General features: G+C 30.8%; 2 protein-coding genes across 5 annotated transcripts; one reads left to right on the forward strand and one right to left on the reverse strand.

Annotated features, from left to right (window-relative positions):
* Positions 1–199: 199 nt before the first annotated feature.
* Positions 200–14556, forward strand: LOC122521318 (cation-independent mannose-6-phosphate receptor). Of its 3 annotated transcripts, XM_043641935.1 has the most exons (17): positions 200–505; positions 591–819; positions 888–1042; positions 1130–1407; positions 1497–1653; positions 1732–1880; positions 1952–2067; positions 2532–2773; positions 2843–3043; positions 3106–3246; positions 3332–3505; positions 3599–3773; positions 3849–3919; positions 13691–13814; positions 13929–13957; positions 14047–14077; positions 14192–14556. In XM_043641935.1, the coding sequence occupies exons 1-17, from the start codon at positions 452–454 to the stop codon at positions 14230–14232; spliced, it is 2367 nt and encodes a 788-aa protein (XP_043497870.1). In that variant the 5' UTR covers positions 200–451; the 3' UTR covers positions 14233–14556. The 3 variants fall into 3 exon arrangements, with proteins under 3 accessions (XP_043497870.1, XP_043497869.1, XP_043497871.1); XM_043641934.1 differs by having other exon boundaries at positions 209–505; positions 13929–14077; XM_043641936.1 differs by lacking the exons at positions 200–505; positions 591–819 and having other exon boundaries at positions 957–1046; positions 13929–14077.
* Positions 14557–15256: 700 nt separating this feature from the next.
* LOC122521319 (vesicle-fusing ATPase 1-like) lies at positions 15257–19789 on the reverse strand. 2 transcript variants are annotated; one of them, XM_043641939.1, is made up of 12 exons: positions 19679–19789; positions 19337–19425; positions 19025–19249; positions 18311–18938; positions 18024–18248; positions 17652–17951; positions 17271–17561; positions 17005–17189; positions 16765–16923; positions 16499–16677; positions 16291–16409; positions 15257–16149 (listed from the first exon to the last, which is right to left on the reverse strand). In XM_043641939.1, exons 1-10 carry the CDS (start codon positions 19679–19681, stop codon positions 16560–16562), a joined length of 2223 nt encoding a protein of 740 aa, XP_043497874.1. In that variant the 5' UTR covers positions 19682–19789; the 3' UTR covers positions 15257–16149; positions 16291–16409; positions 16499–16559. The 2 variants fall into 2 exon arrangements, with proteins under 2 accessions (XP_043497874.1, XP_043497873.1); XM_043641938.1 differs by having other exon boundaries at positions 15257–16409.
* Positions 19790–20181: the final 392 nt, after the last annotated feature.

Here is a 20181-nt window from a genome sequence, read left to right on the forward strand (position 1 = left end):
CCGATTTTATTTAAATATAAAGTTTATTTTACAAATTTTTAAATACCATCCTCTCAATTGAATTTTTATCTTTTAAACGAGATCTTGTTCATTAAAATCAGTTAAAAACTACACTAAAATTAGGAACGAACGTTAATACTATTTCAAAAGTTTTTAATGACAAATAAAAGTGGCGCCTCTTAAAATGCGTAATGATCGATATGTCGTCTCGAAAGGATTAATCGATAGATTAAGTCGAACTTTATTTCGCAATGTTGTGTTTGAAAATGATTCTAACCTAAATGTTGCGTTGTTGAGATCGAACATTATCTGAAATATTTGAATTAGTCATCCTTATTTATGTATATGTTGAGTGGATAACATACGTCTGTATATCGAGCTTACTTGTTATGTATTTTACTAGAAGATCTATTGTCATTGCGGTCGCAGAAGGAATCTTTGAATCAAAAAGATGTACAACTTAAACGTTTTTATATTCTTCTTTTCTCTTTCAACAATTAGTTTGGTATGAGTGAATTATTTGCATTCAAAACATATATGCATATATGTGTTTCTAATAACATATTAATGTACTGTTTATTATCGTACAGGGTAATATAGTAATTAATAAAACTAAACCATACTGCGAATTCAACGAAGAAATCTTTAGCCATTCTTATAATTTAACTAAATTGTCTAAACCTGGGGAGGATATCGTCATTCATCATAATTCTAATGAAACTATACGAATGCAGTTATGTTTACCATTGATAAAGAAATGCAATGGGAAGGATGGATATTCTATATGTTTAGAAAAAAACGACAAAGAAATAGGAATAGGTGATTAAACTTTTTCTTATTCATTTATATTTCATTTAATAGCACTTAATTGTTATTATTTATGATAGGAAAAGTAATACCAAAGTTGTCAACTAAATCTGGAAAAATACATTTTACTTTTATCGGCGATGAATGCAAACCAGATGTCAATTATACAGTGGATATCTTAATAATGTGCGATTATTTAATTAACAGTCACTCGACACCAATTACATTTGAACAAGCAAGTAATTTTACATATTTATCAAATATATGTTTGTCGTTGAGATTCTTTTTATCTTTGATATACCAACGTAACGATTACTTACAGAAAAGTAAATGTCAATTCCATATGGTATGGAGCAGCGCTTTCGCGTGCGCTAAAAGAAAAGAAATCAATTGTACTGTGACTGATCCTTCCGATGGCTCTCATTATGATCTTTCACCCCTAAAAAGATATTCGGATAATTATGATATATATGTTGGAAACAATACCTCTGTTAATTTAATATTAAATGTTTGTCATTCCGTGATATTCGGATACAACGTTCTCTGTCCCATAAGTTCAGGAGCTTGTCTTCAAGATCCTAAGAAAGAACCTAAATTGAGGTATAAAAATATAAAGAGTCTTTAAAATATACACTTTTATCAAAGCAATAAATAAGTAATTATAGATTTATGTATCGTTTTAAATTCAGATATTTAAATTTGGGAAACGTTCAGAAACCTCTTACCATAGATTCTTCTAAAAATCTGATATTAGAATACGAGGATGGAAGTATGTGTAAGAATGGACAACAGATAGAACATCATATTCGAACCACCATTACATTTATCTGTAATTTGGACGCTAAAGTGAATATTTTGTCGACGAACTTGTTACTTAAGGATAATGATTAAAAAAATTCTATGTTATTACGTTTACTTTACTAGGACACATCTCCAGAGGTAATAAAAACTGATGGCTGTCATTATCAATTGAAATGGATAACCGTGGCTGCTTGTAGCTTAAAACTTTTACGCGAATATAGTGCAAAGACAGTTGGAAAATGTACTATAAATAATCCTATAACAAATTTTATGTAAGAATTTCATTTTCCATATAGCAATTTCAATTATAATTCTTGATACTAATTCATATTCTTTCGTACAGGTATGATTTACAATCTTTAATGAATAAAGATTTTAATGTCACTTCATCTCAGGGTAAAAAATATATATTTCGAGTATGTGGACCTGTTGCAACTAATAAGTGTAAAGAAAAAACAGGTTAAGTATTTTGATATATCTAATCGATATTTTATTAAATTATTATATTCTGCGAAACTCTAAGGTATTGCTATTTATCGATAAATGGTTTCGCGAATAAATCACTCGTATTCTAATTTACCGGTAAAGTATAATACCAACGTTAGCGTAATGAGCTTCGTTATCCCTACCTTTCCGACACTTTGCTTATGAATATTTTATCTTTTTGCTTTCTATACCGAAGATACGCGTGCATTCTATGCATTGTATGCATCTTCGACATTTTTTGACACTTTTTGAGAGGTATAAATATAATAAAAGAACAATGCTACATAATACTAGATGACAAAGCTCGATCAAGTTTTTAGCTTCATATTAATTGTTTTTAAATGAATGCAAAATTTTCAGAAGAAATAATATATAATCGTTGTTAACAAGTAAAGTATAGTTGAAAAGCTTATAAATATTAACAATCACACATTTAGGAGTTTGTCTTAAAGAAAATGGTACATCTCTGGGTATGGCTAACACAAATCTGATGTGGCAGCAGGGTGGACCATACTTAAATTACACGGATGGTGACAAATGTAGCGATAGTCAGTACCATCAAACATTGATTGCATTTTTATGTGGACCCGAAGGATCGACAAATGATCCAATTATTATTAAAGAAAGTCCTTGTCAGTTGATCATTCATTGGAATCTTAATTTGGTTTGCGAAAATAAAGTAAGTAATTGATGTCACAAATTGTTTATATAATTATTATTTCAACTCTAATCAGATATTTGATTTTAGATCAAATGCGCTACCGTAGATAATGAAATTAATTTAACTCCATTAATACGTTCGACAAGCAATTATATTGTAAATATAAATAGTACCGTATTTTATATAAATGTATGTCAACCTATAGTAAAAAATACAGGTTTAGAATGTGAGCATGGCAGTGCCATTTGTAAAGCTTCATTAAATGCTAATAATGAACTAGTAAAAGAAGTAAGTAAATAATATATTATCGAAATTATATATCATTTCTAATATGTAATATTTTATTTTAGAATTTAGGTTTTCCTAAGAATGCACCAGAAATGAATAAAGATCAAATTATATTACGTTACCTCGATGGTTCCGCATGTCAAGAAAGAACAGATACCAAAATTTCATCAGTTCTTCTATTCGTTTGCGGAAACAAAAACGAAGTAATGATTTTGAAATTATCTAATATGTTCTCTCTCTTGTACTCTTTAATTTAATTATATATTGAATATATTATTTTATTTTCAGGGCGCACCAGAATTTAAAAATTATAGTAATTGTACATATACTTTTGAATGGAAAACTAGTATCGCTTGTGGAGCTGTTATGGGCGATTGGATTCCACCATGTATGATAAAAGATCGAATTTTTTTAAATCAATTCGATCTTTCTTTATTGTATACAAAACAGCCAATGCATTACGTGAGTTTTCTTTCTATTCAAGTACATTAATCTAATTGTAAGACTTGAAAAAAAAAAAAATAGAGTATAAATAATGTAAAATTAAAATAATAGGTTAAAGGTAAAGAGAAAAATTATGGCATAAATATATGCGGAAAACAAAAAAATTGTAATGGTTCTACGGTGTGCCAAGAATCTAACAATTATGGATCTTTATCAAACGTTATTTTTGATTATAATCGAAACTATACCAAACTTGAATATTTGAATGGCAGTAAATGTTCTAATAGTAAGTAGTAAAGAAGTAAATCTATATTTAGTCATTTTTCTTATTTTTCTTATATTCGTATGTTAATTATTGCAGGTTCCTATATGTCCGAAATCAAGTTTATATGCAACGAGTCCAGTGAAATTGGCGAACCGAAGCTGTCATGGGTAAGTAAGATTGCTTCTTCCATTAGTTTGCTTTTCATTTTTATTTATAATGAGATTCTATTATTAATCTTATTTTTTGATATCCAAAATATAGTTTATATAGATATTCGATGAAAATGTATAAACTATATACAAATGCTTAAACTATACTTTTCCTAAAAAAATTTGATTCAAATATATAGATAATAAATTGTATATAAAATGATAATAGATACGAGAAGATTATTATTTACACGAAAAAAATAATAGGGAATGTAGAAGTAATTCACATTAAAGCGCAATATTGCATATTAAAAATAAAGAGTTGTTTCAAAATTCTCATACTCTCACTCAGAGTATTTGCTTTTAATTATAAATAAGAAAATATGACAACTTTGAACACACTCTGTTCAGTATTTCTATGATATGTTTGTTTCAACGATATATGAGTAAATATCGATAAACAAAGATATAAGTAGGTAAAAAAAAATTATACTTATAATTAATATTACGATTACATCGTTTGGATATCGATCCTTTCAGTCAATAGATTAAATTTAAATTAATTATGTTTCTTAAAAATAATATCTATGTATAATATATTTATAAAAAAAAAAAAAGAATGAAGTAACTCAAAGTTATTTTAACATTGCACCACTTTGATATTACGTATTTTGGAATTAAACGGTAGTCGTGCTTTGCATTTTATTGATCAAGTTCTTATGAATTGCTTCGCATTCTGGTACATTGTAAAGTATATTACTGTCACTCAATTTAGTCACCTCGTTCTCATCGCTGTTGTTAACGTGAGGAAGTTTCTCAATCGAATCACATATAAACATTTTAAGCGAATCAGCAGGTGGAGTAGTCGCGATAGGTGTATCGGGGATTCCACACGAATATATCAACTCTTTCTTTTCTCCATTGATTTGTATACAAGGATAATGTTTCTCAAAGATTTTCTTTTTAACTAGGTTTTTGGTAAGTTCTGGTGGATGTGGTAATGCATATCTCAACTTATCCCAGAACCACGGGTCGCCCCATTTAACGTACGTGTTCATATTTAAATAAGCTTTGAACTCGGCATCCAAATTGTCCGTAGGGCCGATATCTCCGTATAAAATTAATATGACTCTGGCTCTACCTTCGCTCATAGCTTGCCTATGAGCTGCACGAAATTCCATCGCCCCCCAAATACTTTCCAAAAAGTTAGGCGATACTATCACGATCGTTCTCTTTGATTTTTCCACCGAACGCGTTATTTGCGTTGGAATCCATTCACCGGCTAGCCAATCGCGATAATGCAAACACAATTTGTATGGTCTCGGACCACTTTCTAATTTTGGTACTAATTCCTTCACAACAAAATCTTCGTCCTTATGGGAGTAACTTATAAATGCATCGTATATCTTTTCCTTGTCTAATTCGTCTTCTGTGACTAACCATAAACAACATTGATGAGCATATAACCAAACTTTGATCTCTTGTTGGTATCTGTAATACAATGCCACTAATCCCCCGATGAACAAGCACAACAATGCTACCGTAAAACTTATTCCAATTATCATCATCGTCTCGAACGGACAAAAGTCATTAATGCTCATCTCCAACATAGAAATATCCATGTTATTGCACATGACTTTCCCTAAATCTGGAATGTCTATTAGTTTTGATTGAACGAAGCTAAGTAAGTCGCGAGCATCGCAATCGCATTTCCATGGGTTCTTATGCAATGTAAGTCTCTTTAATGTAATAGAATTTTTCCAATAGTCCAGCAGATTCGAATCGATCCTCGATATATTGTTGTTATGCAATTCTAATACCTACAAACGAACAAAAAATGAAACTTCAAATTCAAGAGAGAAATATAGAGAAATTAAGAAATATTTGACAACATACCTCGAGATTTTTGGGCAATTTGTCGAGCGTAATTCGGGTGATATTGTTATTGGACAAAATGAAATCCGTCACGTATTCCGATCCTAAAAGTTCTGTCGACGGTATCTCAGTGAAATTATTTCCACTGACATTCAATTTAATATGATAACCATCGACAGGTTTTTTGTCGCTTATTCCCGTAGTGTCGATTAATAATTGAGTTAAATTTCTATTAGAGCAATCTATTAAACGAGCCTTGTCTTCTGGTTGTATCCGACAAGTACAACCAGTCGGACACTTGCTTTTAATTTGCAAGTATGCCGTCTCGGCACATTTCAAAGTCTTCGAACTTAGTTGACTAATTTCTATCTCACTCGTCCCATTTGATTCCGAGCACGTTAAATTTCCCGGAATAATGTGAAAGTAATTTTGTACTTTTGGATGCATCCTGCCTTCGAGATAACGTAAAAAATTGTACAAATTACAATCACAGATCAAGGGATTATGCTCAACGTAGATGATAACGTCCCGTGGAGTCTCTTGATAAATTCGAATACTTTCGGCCAATAATATGTATTTTATTTTATTATTAGTCAGATTGACTTTAATATTGTTCGATACGAATTGCAAATCATCCGTCTAGAGAGAGAGAGAGAGAGAAAGAGAAAAAAAGATGAAGAAAATATAAAAATGATTGTATTATTTTGTAATCTTATCATTATGATTAAGGAAATATTTGTAAATTTATGATTGACATTGAAAAATCATATTTACCGATATAACACTAATGTCGTTATAACTCAAGTCTAATACGTGCAAATTCATTGCATTTAACGACCAATCGTTAGATATCGTCGATATATAATTGTTCGATAAGTATAATTCATTGAGTAAATAACATTTATGAAATGGCGACTGATAATCCTCCTGCATTGCGTATAAATCAAACGTAAGCTTGTTATGAGAGAATTTGGCTATTCGTAAATTTCTTACGGAAGAAAATGCCAATTGGTCGATGGTTTTTAATTGATTATTTTCCATATTCAATTCGGTTAAGGATTTCAAGCCGTCGAATAGATATCTGAAAGATATTTCATTTAATTGATCGAATAGCTAAAGAAAGCAAGAAAGAGGAAGAGAAAGCATATGAAATATTGAAAAAAAAAACTTACGGAGATATAGAAACCATACGATTGTTAGACAAATCGAGTTTAGTCAATTTGTTCATGTCGTAAAAGATTCGATCGGGAAGAACTTGAATGTGGTTGAAATTCAATTCGACTTTTTCAACATTTGTCAGTCCTTTAAAGATGTCCTTTGGTAGAGTATAAAAGAAGTTCCTATCCAGACTGATGTTCTTCAACGATTGAGCACCCCAGAATAGATTTTCTGGTAATTCTTTCAAACCACTATTTGTCAACGATACTATTTCGAGTTTTGTCAAATTGGCGAACAAATGATCCGGCAGAGTGGTTAAATTTCTACGATTATTGGACAATTTGACTTTTCGTAAGAATTCGTTATGATCGAAAAGTCCTTCCGGTAGGGAAGAGAAATTATTGGAAGAAAGATTGATGGTCTCTAGTTTATTTAATTGACTAAAAACTTTCGGCGATAGGATCATTAATTTATTCATGCTTAGATCCAAAGATCCTAAGGAAATCAATTTGTCGAATAATCCAGTTTCTATTTCCGTCAATCGGTTATCCCAAATGTTTAGAAAATGAAGTTTTTCTAATTTATCGAAGGTCCCAGTTTTGATCGTCTTCATCCCATTGTTACCTAATTCGAGAACTTTGAGATTTGGAGTTGCATCAAAAATACCAACTGGTAATTGGAGATTATTTTCACGTAGATCAAGCCATTCCAATTCCGGGAAATCCATCAACAAATCCTTTGGGACCTTTGAGAAGCCGTTACTGGATAAAATTAATTTTTTCGTCTTTGGAAAACCACGAACTTGATCTCTCGTTAATTCATCGCCAAGCTTAGAATAGGATTGAAAGAGAAGCGTGTTGACACTTTCCACTCCCATTTGTTTGGCCACGTCTCCTAAACTTATGTTCTTCGATAGCCCGCATATTCGGAATCGCAGCGAATCTAATTCTTTTCCAGGTAAAGTGCTCGTGAAACGAAATTTCTCCCACCCTTTCCAATTCTGACAAGTGATCTGTTGATTAATCAAATTATTTATTAGAAAGAACAAGGTTCCAAGCTTCTTTCGCGCGATACAATATTAGTTAAATCAAAAATATCATTCGTGTATACGTACCTGCAAAAAATCTTTAGGATAAATGTTTAGAATGAACTCGGAATTATTTTCAGCTTGGCAAAAAATTTGTATTCCACTCGAATAATTTGGTTGGCACGTGCAATTCTGGTCTCCTTTACATTCAAAAGCAGAGGTATAAGTTGTTGAAAGTGTAAAGAACGATATTATTCCCCAGATTATGAAAATCATTGTTTCTTGCCAATGATTTTCAGATCCGCTAGAAAAGAAAAAACATAAACATCGTGAATAATAAGAAAGGAAAGAAAGAAATGTTATTTACAAATGTTTATGTTTTAGATTACAGTTAAAATCGGAAATAGCTTGTTTTGCAGCTTTGCGGATAAAAAAAGATGTTTCCTCTCTGACGTGATAAGCCAATTCTCGTTGACTTTTTTCAATGATTTCCTCGGTTACAATTAGAGATACATTTTAAATATAAGGAATATTCGAAATTGGGTAATACAACGAATTATATATTGCAAATTTATTTCGTACATTTTTTTTCGGCCACTCTGTATATTTATACTTATTTGAAAATGTAAAAAATTCTAATCAGACGATTCCATAGTGTCGTTGCAGTTATTATGACGTTATTCTCTCTCCATCTCTCGTTCGATGATTTCACTTTTGTGAAATCCAAATGATATCTATATATCGATGTTTTGTATACAAAATATTTTTCGTTTGCAATTGTAGAAAGAAAAAGAAATACCATATTTTATCATTATCAATAAATTATTTTGTTTTCTATCTTTTGGATATGCATCATCGAAAAAGCATTCGAGGGTGGGCAAGAACAAAGTGTACGTTAATCGAATTTCAAAACAAATCATGTTCCTTGTCGTCGTCGTCGTTAGATCCGGGTAACGACCTAGTACTCTTGTGTAAATACGTGTGACTATACGACACGCCTTGAACCTATACGCATGCCGGGGCACGCATACGCGCACGCACACTCACCCGCGCCGACTACTTATATACTTCGCAGTAAGTAAATGAGCCTAAATGAAATTGAGGTGGGGTCCGTAGAGTTTCTTTCTTTTTTTTAACCAAACAATTTTTTTTTCACCTACGCCGTAATTTTGTTATGTAAAGAAAAGAGAAAGTATAGAACAATGTTACATTTATTGTATATACAAGATGATTCACGCCGATGAAAAACATCGAAAAACATCGTTCGTTTATATCATGCAACTTTTGCATACATTTTTTTCAGTCAATTTCTTCTTACATTAGTTTATTATTATTTCAATCTTATTTGAACTAACCTTGTATACCTGTATGTTTATTGTTCTAATATCGAGATGATTTATAATTTTTACATTATTTAATACAAATTCAGAACTCTAATCTGGACCTTTTAGATTTGATTTTATTTCATTTTTTATTCATCAAAGTTTCATAATTATAACAAAATTTCGGTATACGGTAATCGATTTAAACTCGACACCTTCTCAATCGTGAAGTAGGAGTAGAGAATTGGAGAGAGAGCCAGTAAATTCGAGGTCATCTTCTATACTTATTCGTCGAACAATTCGATCCTACGAAGAATTCTGTTAGGAACTATTATCGATTGATTAAACGATAAAAAAAACCTTCCAATTCTTTTTCTTCTTTTTACTTTTTCCTCCTGTGAATTGTAATAAATCAAATTAATGTCATCGAGTCGAGATCGGATATCATTTTTTGTTTAATTTTTGTATCTAAAAGTGAGAAACTTTATCTGTAATATTATTGAAAATGTATAAATAAGATCGCGAACATTTTGAAGATTGATTAAAGAAGAAGAAAAAAAAGAAAAGAATATCTAACGAAAGTGATTAATTTACGTGACGATAATCGATCTTGATTGTTCCTTTTGATTGATCACGAATACGTAAGTAAAATAAATACAACGATTATGACAGACGATTTTCTAAGATTAATGAATAAACCTGAAGGATATTATGAAACATTATTTCTTCTTTGATAGGAAAAGAACAAAAATATGTAAGTGATTATATATTTTTACAAACAGGAAAAAACTATAGCTGAAAGATGAAAAATGAGAAAAATAAGGCCACCGTTGTGTTTTTTTCTATCGATGAAATTGATTTTCATTTTCGCGAAATAGACGTTTGTTTGAAATATTGACAAATGTAATCGTTGTCTCCATCATGTTCGAATACTACGTTAATGCGGTTTTTGTTTACGCGATCTGAATTTTTGTTTTCCAATTATGTGCAATATTAATAGTATTATTCTAAAATTAATATCACAGCTGTTATTTCCGACAGAATCTATTTACGCGAGTTAAGCACACTCCCTCGTTCGGTTTGAATAATGATACTAATAATCGTCTTCGAAGAATTCTGTTTCTCCTTAAATCTTAATTATACCACGGTCTGTACAGTCTAGTCAATTATTTTGTCAAGGATACAAGCGTAACAACTTTTTACATACAAGTCTTTGGAATATTCTATCCTTATATAGAAATTATAACAAAATGAATGATTAATTTATGATTAATTGTAAGTAGCAAGAAGGGATTAAAACCAGAAATATTCCCAAGGTGTAGTTAATCGAAGATCAACAAATTGTTTGTTCTCATTATTCGACTAATAATAAGAATATATATATATTGTGGTTTCAACTATATTTTAATCTTTCCGTGCGTGACCGTTTCAAGGTTTTATTTCTAGTAAATGCAGGATGATTCAAAAGTCGTTAAAGTAAAATTACTTTTTGACTATTAATTATTTGTTCGGAGTCAAGACAAAATAATGATGTAGATATAAAATCAGAGAATGTTTCGTTTGTGGTTGATGCCAGGTTACGGCAACAAAGACATTTGATTAGCTTCGAGCGATATCGTCAATGGAACTGTTGTGTGATACGTACGAGTGGGGTAGATTTGGAACGAGTATTTTTAAATATTACGCTTAAATATATGTACAGTCGTTCCAAAATTAATTCAAATCGCATCGTGTCAATTCAATCGCAACTTCAGGGGCGACCTTTGTTTCAAAGCATAACCGAATGCGTTAACAACAGAATTAGTACTCGATTATACAAAATATCGATTCTTTCTATCTCGATGGTTGTAGGATTAGTTCGAAATATAGAATGAAATAAAGCACTTATGCGGTAATGAATTCGCTGCTATGTGTCGTCTAGGTCAGCGATTAAGACGTACTCCAAAGTTCCTATCTCTCTTTCTGCACAACACACAGGCGTGTGATATACGAGTTAGAAAAAGAGGAATCGATAAAAAATAGGAGGAACGACAAAAATGATAATAGATAAGGCCAATAATCTCCTCCGATATTTTCCCTTCGCAAAAAGAAATAATCTTCTGGTATGAAGTCACTTCTCGCTTTGTAAACTTTGTCAAATCTTTGCTCGAATCTAAATACTCGGAATACAATGTTGGCTACGTTGCAATATTGCGCTGTGTTCGATTGACAAATAATGATCTTCGTCACATGTGTTGATTGTATTTCTTCAAAATTATATAACGGGAACGGCATTTTTCTACATGAATTTCATTCAAATCTCTAAAATATACTGTATTTAAAGATTGGGATTGGGGCGAGGGGGGAAGCGGACAAAAATTAATTAGCGATTTATGCTTGCTTGGATCGATAAATTGTAAGGCTTTTATGAGGAATACAAATATTACATGTTTCTCGGAAAGACTCGCTGCGAGAGAGAGAGAGAGAGAGAAAGTAGATATATATATATATATAAGAGACTATAGAACGTAACTTCGAGATTATGCGTCAAGTTCTATCTCGAACAATATTGCAACCGATTTCGCGATCGTGTCTCTTCTACAAAATTGGATATCGCGGATAGACGCGATAGATCATTGACTAGAATACTAATTAATTATCAATAGCGATTTCGTAACGTTAACTAGCATATTTAATCGTCGTTTCGAACATGAGAAGAATTTGTAAAATCAAAAATTGTAAAGACGACTTTTTACTTTTCAAATGAAAAAAGAAAAGAACAAATAATGGAATTTTGAAGCAACGTGTAATGGCAGCAATAAAAACCGGTTTTCTTCATCCTCTCGCGATGACGCGAATCCGGAATCATGATTCTACTATACTACTCACCAGAATCAATTTAGATGTTTTTTCTCGATCATATATCCTCGATGCTGTTTAAAATTGGAATCGTAAACAGTAGATCGTAGGCATCGCGTGCCACTTTGTACTTCCTTTGATACGATCTCAACAAAGATAGTTACGTATTAATAAGCGATTAAAATCATCAATCGCTAAATCTCACAAAAGATAATTAAACACGAGACACTTGAGCATAGGAGAAAAAAAGTAACACGCACTCTTCGTATACGCTTGACGTAGACTGACTATATCGTCTCGCGAACGCTTAATGTACTTGTCTCCTTTCGATAGCGGGCATTCACGTGACCTCCCTAACAAAGCACTCCATTGGTCGGCGCTCCCACGTGACTCGATGACTCAAATTGCTCCTTAAATTCGAATAATTTATCATTTACTATTTACCGATTATTACAATCATTTTTAACATCTTTTCGCTGCTATCAACAAAAATTATTATATGTTTGAAAATAATGATCTTCTTCAATTTATCTCAAGTCGCATAGTTTTTGAATAATAAATACCCCCTTCGCATTATATATACTCTCGCACTTTTTCGAGTATAAAAAGTATACTTATTTAAATCTATGTGTAAATGAAATAATGTTAAAAAAAAAGTATCAAACAATAGACAAATGTCTTAGAAAAATTTTCTATTTTTCGCTATTACTTTCTTCATGACTTTTCATTGTAAAAATCATTCGACATACCTGTGGCTTTTTGATTGTTCTTTTATAAACGCGCTTCCAGTATTCCCATTAATTTCTGGATTTTCCAAGTGGTCACTAAACATCATCGATTTATTGACTGCATATAGAAAATAATAGTGAAAGTTTTTTTCTAAAGAGAAATTTAATAGTAACAATAATACGTTATTTTTATAATAAAATTATTTTTCTCCAGGGTAATTCTATTAGATTGTTCGGAAAGTTCGTGCCAGTTTATAAATATAAAAAATATAAAAATCTTATACTTGATTTTTCTTTTAAAATTAGCAAGATCCGCAAATGTGGACGAGTAACAAGTATATAATCATTTGCCATTAAGGGCTAGTTTTTATCCGGAAACTTTAGGAAAAACCCAGTAAAAATGTTTCTGGCAAAAATATACCAAGCAAAAAGATTCTTATTAAATTAAAATCGTCAATGGTGGCGAACGTATTAACCGATACTTAACCGGTACTTGCTCGATTTAGATAAATTATATTTGTAAATACCGATTCTTCAAAGAATATTATCTATGAGACATGATTCGACGTGTTGGGAAAATTGATAAAGCATTGACGGTAACATTGGTAATTTTCTACATATTTACGCATTAAGAGAAGATGTTTTGAACGAGCAAATATTTCTTTATAAATAGTTTTACAAAACTCTGAAAGACTTTTGAACTTCTTATCGATGTAATTACGTTATACTATTAAATTATCAAACTATGAAATGATGAAAGAAAGACAATTACATAATCATGTTAAATTATATATTATTCTTATTAAATATATATCCTTTTTTCTTCTTCTTTTTTTAATAGGAATCGCAGTGTAGGGCAGAATTTGAATGGTACACAAACTTAACTTGCATTCATCGAGCCAACATGGAATCAAAATTTAGTTTAGCAGATAAACAACAAAATATTCAGAGTTCTTCTAGTCATGGCAAGTAACTATTATCATTATTCAAATGAAATTCCTTAAAAATTTCCAAATTTATTATGTAAGTACGAAGAAATAATTGATTATTATTAACAAATAAATTTGTTCTATTTTCAGCCGGCCTAATCGCTGGTATCGTAATTACCGTATGTATGTTCCTCCTAGCTTTATTGTATTATCGCAATCCAAATAAAAGGGCCTGCTTGCATTCTTGTTTTCATTACTGCAATTCCAGAAGAGGAAATGGACGCGTCCAATACTGCAGGGTAACTTCGTCATATTTAATATTTCCCGTTCAAAAACATATTCAGATATGTTCGAATAAAGGATTTAAAAAATATCCATTTTCTTGACGACTTTATCTATCATTTTATTTTTAGGTAGGCACTACCGAACAGGCTCATCTTTTATTAGATCCTAACAACGATCCGACGCAATGTCAATCGGATAGCGATGATGATATTTTGGATGCATAGTTGTATTATTATTCAAACAATTTGATACATATGTTTTATTTCAAGAACAAAGCGATGCGGCGGTGCTTAATATTTTCCAATATTTTAATCGCATAAAATAATATTACATTGTTCTTATTGCACAGTGATGATCTAAAAATTATGAATATCTTATAAACCAAATACGTGTTACCGATAATAATCGTGAAAAAAGAATCACGCATGTAGATAACAAAAACTAATTGTGAACAAGAGTGAAATAGCAATAAATTGGATACAATTATTGTGTATATAAATGTTAACTTATATTATAAATAAATATTATTTACGCTAAAAAAAAAAAGATAAAAAGAAGAATTTCTTTAAAACGAACATTTAATTTTTAATTACATCTCAAGGATACTTTAATAATGCAATAAAAAAACGATGATACGCAATACGAGATAATCTTTCGCATGAAAAGATTTTTTAAAATGTTATCATCACTGTAATTAAAAACAGTTAACATTTTGTTATAATACTATATTTCGAAACATTGAATATATATATATATATATAGAATTTTACCAATACATTTACATACAAATAGATATGATTATTGATTATCAATTAAAATATTATTGATTGTTATTCATTTGTTGATCGATAAAGTCTAATGAAATATACAGCAAATTAAATGCATTATTTATGAAAAGAAATATAATAAAATTATATAAAGAAATAAATAGAAAAATTATCCTATACCTGTACACTGAGCAAGTATAAGCTGTACATACATTTACTACACAAGCTGTACATCTAACATAAAGGAATAATTATTTTCATTTTTCAATCGTTAACGACTTATAAAGCAACAATTTTATATATATATGTATATATTTAATTGTTACTTTATTTATCATAAATGTGTTGATACATATACGTATGGACTATATATGTACTTATTTGCGTAATCATTTAACAGGGATACAACTCCTTTCTTTTTTTACATTTTTCCATTATCATTTGTACATTTGTTATATATTGCAAGGAGAAAGACATTGTCTATAGTTGCACTAAATATTTCAATACTATTGCAAATTTGTACACACACACATATATAGAAATTGAACAACTTTACAACAACTTAAGAATAACAATCGTCAAAGCTAAATCAATTCTATAATACTTCTTTTTAACCAAAATCATATTAATAATAATATTTTATAGATAATTTCGAATAAATCTTATTAACTTGTATTATTACATAGACGACTATTATCAATCTTATAATCTGCAATCAAATAATTACTTTACTTTACTTTATCAGAGACTCTGTTTCCATCTCATTAATTACGAAATCGATCAATTTTGAAGGAACATTCCTGTTTTTGATTAAATTATATATATGATAGTTCTTAGTCTTAAATAAACGTAAGTAAAAGAATATTTATAAAATCGATCTATCTTACATATTTTATGAATGTAATTTGTTCGCTATTTTTTGATGATTCTCATCAAGCAACAATAATTACAAGATAATATAGAATCAACTATATGCATAGATTTAATAGCGTTTGATTAAAAATGGATGCTACAACATTTATTTCTGCCGATGGATAATCACTGCAAGTTAAAAGATCATATGATAAACATAGATATAAAAAAATACTTTCCGGAAGTACTTCTTTCTTGTAAATGGTCAGACTTCATCGATATTATTTATTACGTCATAAATCATATTCTAGGAATGTAAAAATCAAATATAATAAACATAATAAAACATTAACGTTACTTCAAAACGTGATCGATTTTGAAAGGAATTATTTGAAGAATGAAATGAAAGTATCATTTCATAATGACACACTTTGGAAGCCAGAATCTGTATGACCGAGATGATTTACCTATAAAATTAAATTAACTAAATACATTTACTTTCACAAAAATCATTTATATGATTATGTAAGAAAAAAATATATCAAATAAATATAAATATAAATATATCTACATCCTTTCGTTTAAATGGTATAAAAAATAGTTAATACCATTTAAGATGGAAGATATTTTTCACTTTCGCTAATGCATAACCATTTTATAAAGATATTAATATTGTTAGCTTTACTGATCTTATCAGTTTTGTCTCCTCCTGATCGCAAAAAAATACCTACAAAGGAATAATATTTGATATATCAATTCTGCATTATATAAATCAGTATGCACTTTCTATCAAATATAAAAATGTATTATACAAACCTATGGATAGCTACACAGTTAGAATTCAGAATATAGTTTCTTTGTTGTTATTGTTTTATCTTTATTCTAATCCACCTTCTTCTTCTAATTTCGAGAGGAATTTCGGTACTCTGTAGTTGGGCTCTACTTGACGAGCCATATCTATCAGGCTTAATAATTTCTTTATACCGATAAATATACTAGAATGAGAAAAGAAAAGGTAAAGTTACTTTATAATCTGTAAACAACAGCAATCAGTAAAAAATAGTGATTTAATAATGCGTTACCGTTTCCCTTGAAGTTTTCCATGTAAAGATGCCATTTCTTTCTTCGAGAATAAATCTACTTCTTCTAAAACATTTAAGAGATGTTCGGGTGTAGATAAATTAGGTACGTGAATGGTACTACTGAATGCTGATAATACTTCCATGTCATCCAATACTTGTCTGCAATGAAAAAAAAATAGATATATTAAATAGAAATTCTATATAAATTATTTATTTTACTTCGTACAAAACATTATTTACCTGCGACTTGAAGTGCAAAGAATCAATAATTTACGACCACGCGGTGGTTGTTTCTTTAACAAAACAAGAAGTGCTTGCAACGTTAAATTCGAATAACGTGGCCCAATAGGTCCATAATCTAATAAACGTTCAATATTGTCAACCAAAATGCAACTGAGTTGCGAACGATATGCATCATCGAATACCTGCAAGATATTAGAAAAAATATTTTCATTTGGTTTTATCTGTGCATCAAATTTAAATATAAATAAAAACAGTAATCGTACCTTCCGTATTAATAGACATTTAGCTGATTCGGTGAATCCAACCATATCTTCTGGTGTGCAAACCTTAACAAATGGAAAGTCTGAATTTTTAGCAATTTGTGCTGCAAGAGCTGTTTTTCCACTGTTAGGAGGTCCCTCTAAGAGAACCGAGACAAGACCTGAACCTTCCGCAGCACGTGCTTCTTGTATATAAAGCAAACCATCTGATAGAATTTCGGTAACTGGTCTTCCCCAAGAAATAATGCCACGAATAAGTAAATGGTCAAGAGCTTCCGCGCTTGTACCGAATGCCTATAAAATTATTCATCATTATTATCTCATCTAATGTTTATGATTTGTTTACTTTTATAAAAGTATAAATATAAGTAAAAATTTACTAACTGGCTTAACGTCATTTTCAAGAGCGTGCAAAAAGTCGGCTCTAGAAACCATAAGTTTTTCCATTGCAGCTGGATCTACTTCGACTTTACTCGAAGCTTTTATTAATCTGTTCATGGCTGTACTTTGTGCAGCTCTTACCAGGCCTTCGAGTTCAGCACCACTAAAATTCTTAGTTTTTGTTGCCAATTCTTTTAAATCTACATCTGGTGATATTTTCTTGTAATCCTTCATTCTAGACGTATGAATGTTAAGAATTTGTAATCTTCCATTTTCATCTGGTAAACTGATTTCCATTTGTACCTTTAAATATAAATAGTTTTAACGTAACGATATAAAGGTGGATTTTATATATTGCGTTTATATTTTGCCTACCTCCAATCTACCAGGACGTAAGAGAGCTTCGTCAATCATATCTCGTCTATTGGTCATACCAATGACAAGTATATTATTTAATTGCTCGACGCCATCAATTTTTGCAAGTAACTGATTGACGACCGTATCATGTACTCCTGTATTACCGGCTACGCTGCCTCTAGACTTACAAATGGCATCGATCTCGTCAAAAATTATAATGTGTAGTCCGCTGTTTGGACCAAGCTGAAAATTATTTAATGTTATAATAACTATTCTATACATATTAATAAATAAAACAGACATACCCTCTTTTCTTCATCTTCCGCATCGGCAAATAATCGTCTAACGTTGGCTTCGCTTTCTCCAACATATTTATCCAAAATTTGTGGACCATTAACAATTTTCGGCTCTCTTGCATTCAACATGGTACCTATTTGTCTTGCCATCAATGTTTTTCCTGTTCCTGGTGGACCATAAAGTAAAATACCCTTAACGTGTTTGCAACCCAATTGAGTTACAATTTCTGGGGGGAAAACTCTTGATGCAAATGCTCTTCTAAAGATAGCACTGAATTCCTTATCTAAACCACCAATCCCCATCTTTTGGAAATCCCAATCTGGATTAATAATTGACTGTCTAACTATTTTTCCCTTTGCTTTTCCAATCAGATTTATACTGGAATTTTCTGCTTTTTCAAATTGTATCACGGTATCACCCAAGCAACGACCCATTTCTGTTTTCTTAGGCGTTGGATTCTGTCCTGATTTAAGCGCAGAAAGGTCAGCAGCTTCTAAACTTTTAACTACAAGGCCAAGCATTTTTTTGTCTTTAAACTGAAATACCAGCTGCTGACCAACGGTGAATGCCTGTCCCGAAAAGCGTAAAAGGAAATCTTTGGCCATCTCATCCGTATTATATGGTTCCAACGATGTTCTATAAAAACAAATAAATGTATATATATTTATATGGAATATCTTCTGCTGAATAAAAACCAAATAATAATGATAAACAAGACGTACGACTTCTTTTGTAAAAAGTCAGCTTCCAAGATGATATTGCATAAGCATTCCGAACTGGATGTTGGATCAAAGTAGTAAGGCCGAACTTCGATCTCTTGTCCAAGAGAAAGTGTAGCCCACTTGCGTTGAGGCAAGCTAAACCCGACTGCTCCATTAGGTACATCGTGATGATGTTTTACGGTAAAGACAAAATGATGATTTGGGTCGGTGATTACTTCTATGTGTCTAGAGATACGAAAAGTTAAATATAAAATTGGTTATAACGTTGTTACTGATATTAAATTAGTGTATATAATTCGAATCTAATCTTACTTGACATCTTCTGGAAAATCATCAGGATTAATGATAGCACAGTTGGTGAGACTAAGCTCGTCTGTAGGGCATCTCAATGCGTTCATGCGCTAGAAAAATGAATGACGAATTAATGTTAAATTTAGTATTTTATGCATAGTAATTAATTACTTATGCACAGTATTGAAGTAATGAGTCACAAGACAGGTCACTCAATACTATCTCGTTAATAAAAAATGAATATGTCCTAAAATACGAAAATTGTCTTTTTTGATTTTGACTATTGACACATAAATAAATAGCACGACAAAACATAACGAAATAGTTTAGATATATATGGGAAATGAAAATGAATATTCTTACCATCGTGAACGTTATTTTTGACAGAAACGTGTAAGCTCAGGCCCCTACGTAGTATGAAACCTGCAATGCAGGCGAGTAGGGCTACCGCTATTGTCTGGAGAAAAATCCCTATTACTATCAAATATCTATCAAATATATATATTCTCTAAACGAATAATTATATAATCTAACGATTGTTCAAATGGAATATTTGTAATGTTTTAACAATTATATAAAATAAATCAATAACAGATGAAAACTTTAACGCGATATTCCCAACAATTGAAAATATTCAAGCATAGGGATTATTTTTTGGGAATATTTCCTGTCTTGCGCGGTTGTAGGACAAAATAAGAAAACAATCAATAGGTTTTGATCAGCTGACGAGTATTCGTTCTATGTTCAAAATCATTGATTTTTAAGGATAGATACAAGTGCAGTCAGATTTTCTCTAGCACTTTTAAGGATTTTTATATATATATATCCATTATCATAGAATACATCCCTATAATAGGTTTTTATTA

This window comes from Polistes fuscatus, unplaced genomic scaffold (genome assembly GCF_010416935.1).
Source record: "Polistes fuscatus isolate 324 unplaced genomic scaffold, CU_Pfus_HIC Scaffold4, whole genome shotgun sequence".
Lineage (NCBI taxonomy): Eukaryota > Metazoa > Arthropoda > Insecta > Hymenoptera > Vespidae > Polistes > Polistes fuscatus.

What these genes read in the sequence shown, in the direction of transcription:
- LOC122521318 (XM_043641934.1), top strand. Translation starts at nt 452, where the DNA reads ATGTACAACTTAAACGTTTTTATATTCTTCTTTTCTCTTTCAACAATT. An exon ending in ATAATGAACTAGTAAAAGAA is followed by an intron (nt 3,044 to 3,105) that starts GTAAGTAAATAA and finishes ATTTTATTTTAG; the next exon opens with AATTTAGGTTTTCCTAAGAA. An exon ending in TGGCAGTAAATGTTCTAATA is followed by an intron (nt 3,774 to 3,848) that starts GTAAGTAGTAAA and finishes TAATTATTGCAG; the next exon opens with GTTCCTATATGTCCGAAATC.
- LOC122521319 (XM_043641939.1), bottom strand. An exon ending in GATTTTCCAGAAGATGTCAA is followed by an intron (nt 19,250 to 19,336) that starts GTAAGATTAGAT and finishes TCGTATCTCTAG; the next exon opens with ACACATAGAAGTAATCACCG. An exon ending in TTGAAAATGACGTTAAGCCA is followed by an intron (nt 17,562 to 17,651) that starts GTTAGTAAATTT and finishes ATAATTTTATAG; the next exon opens with GCATTCGGTACAAGCGCGGA.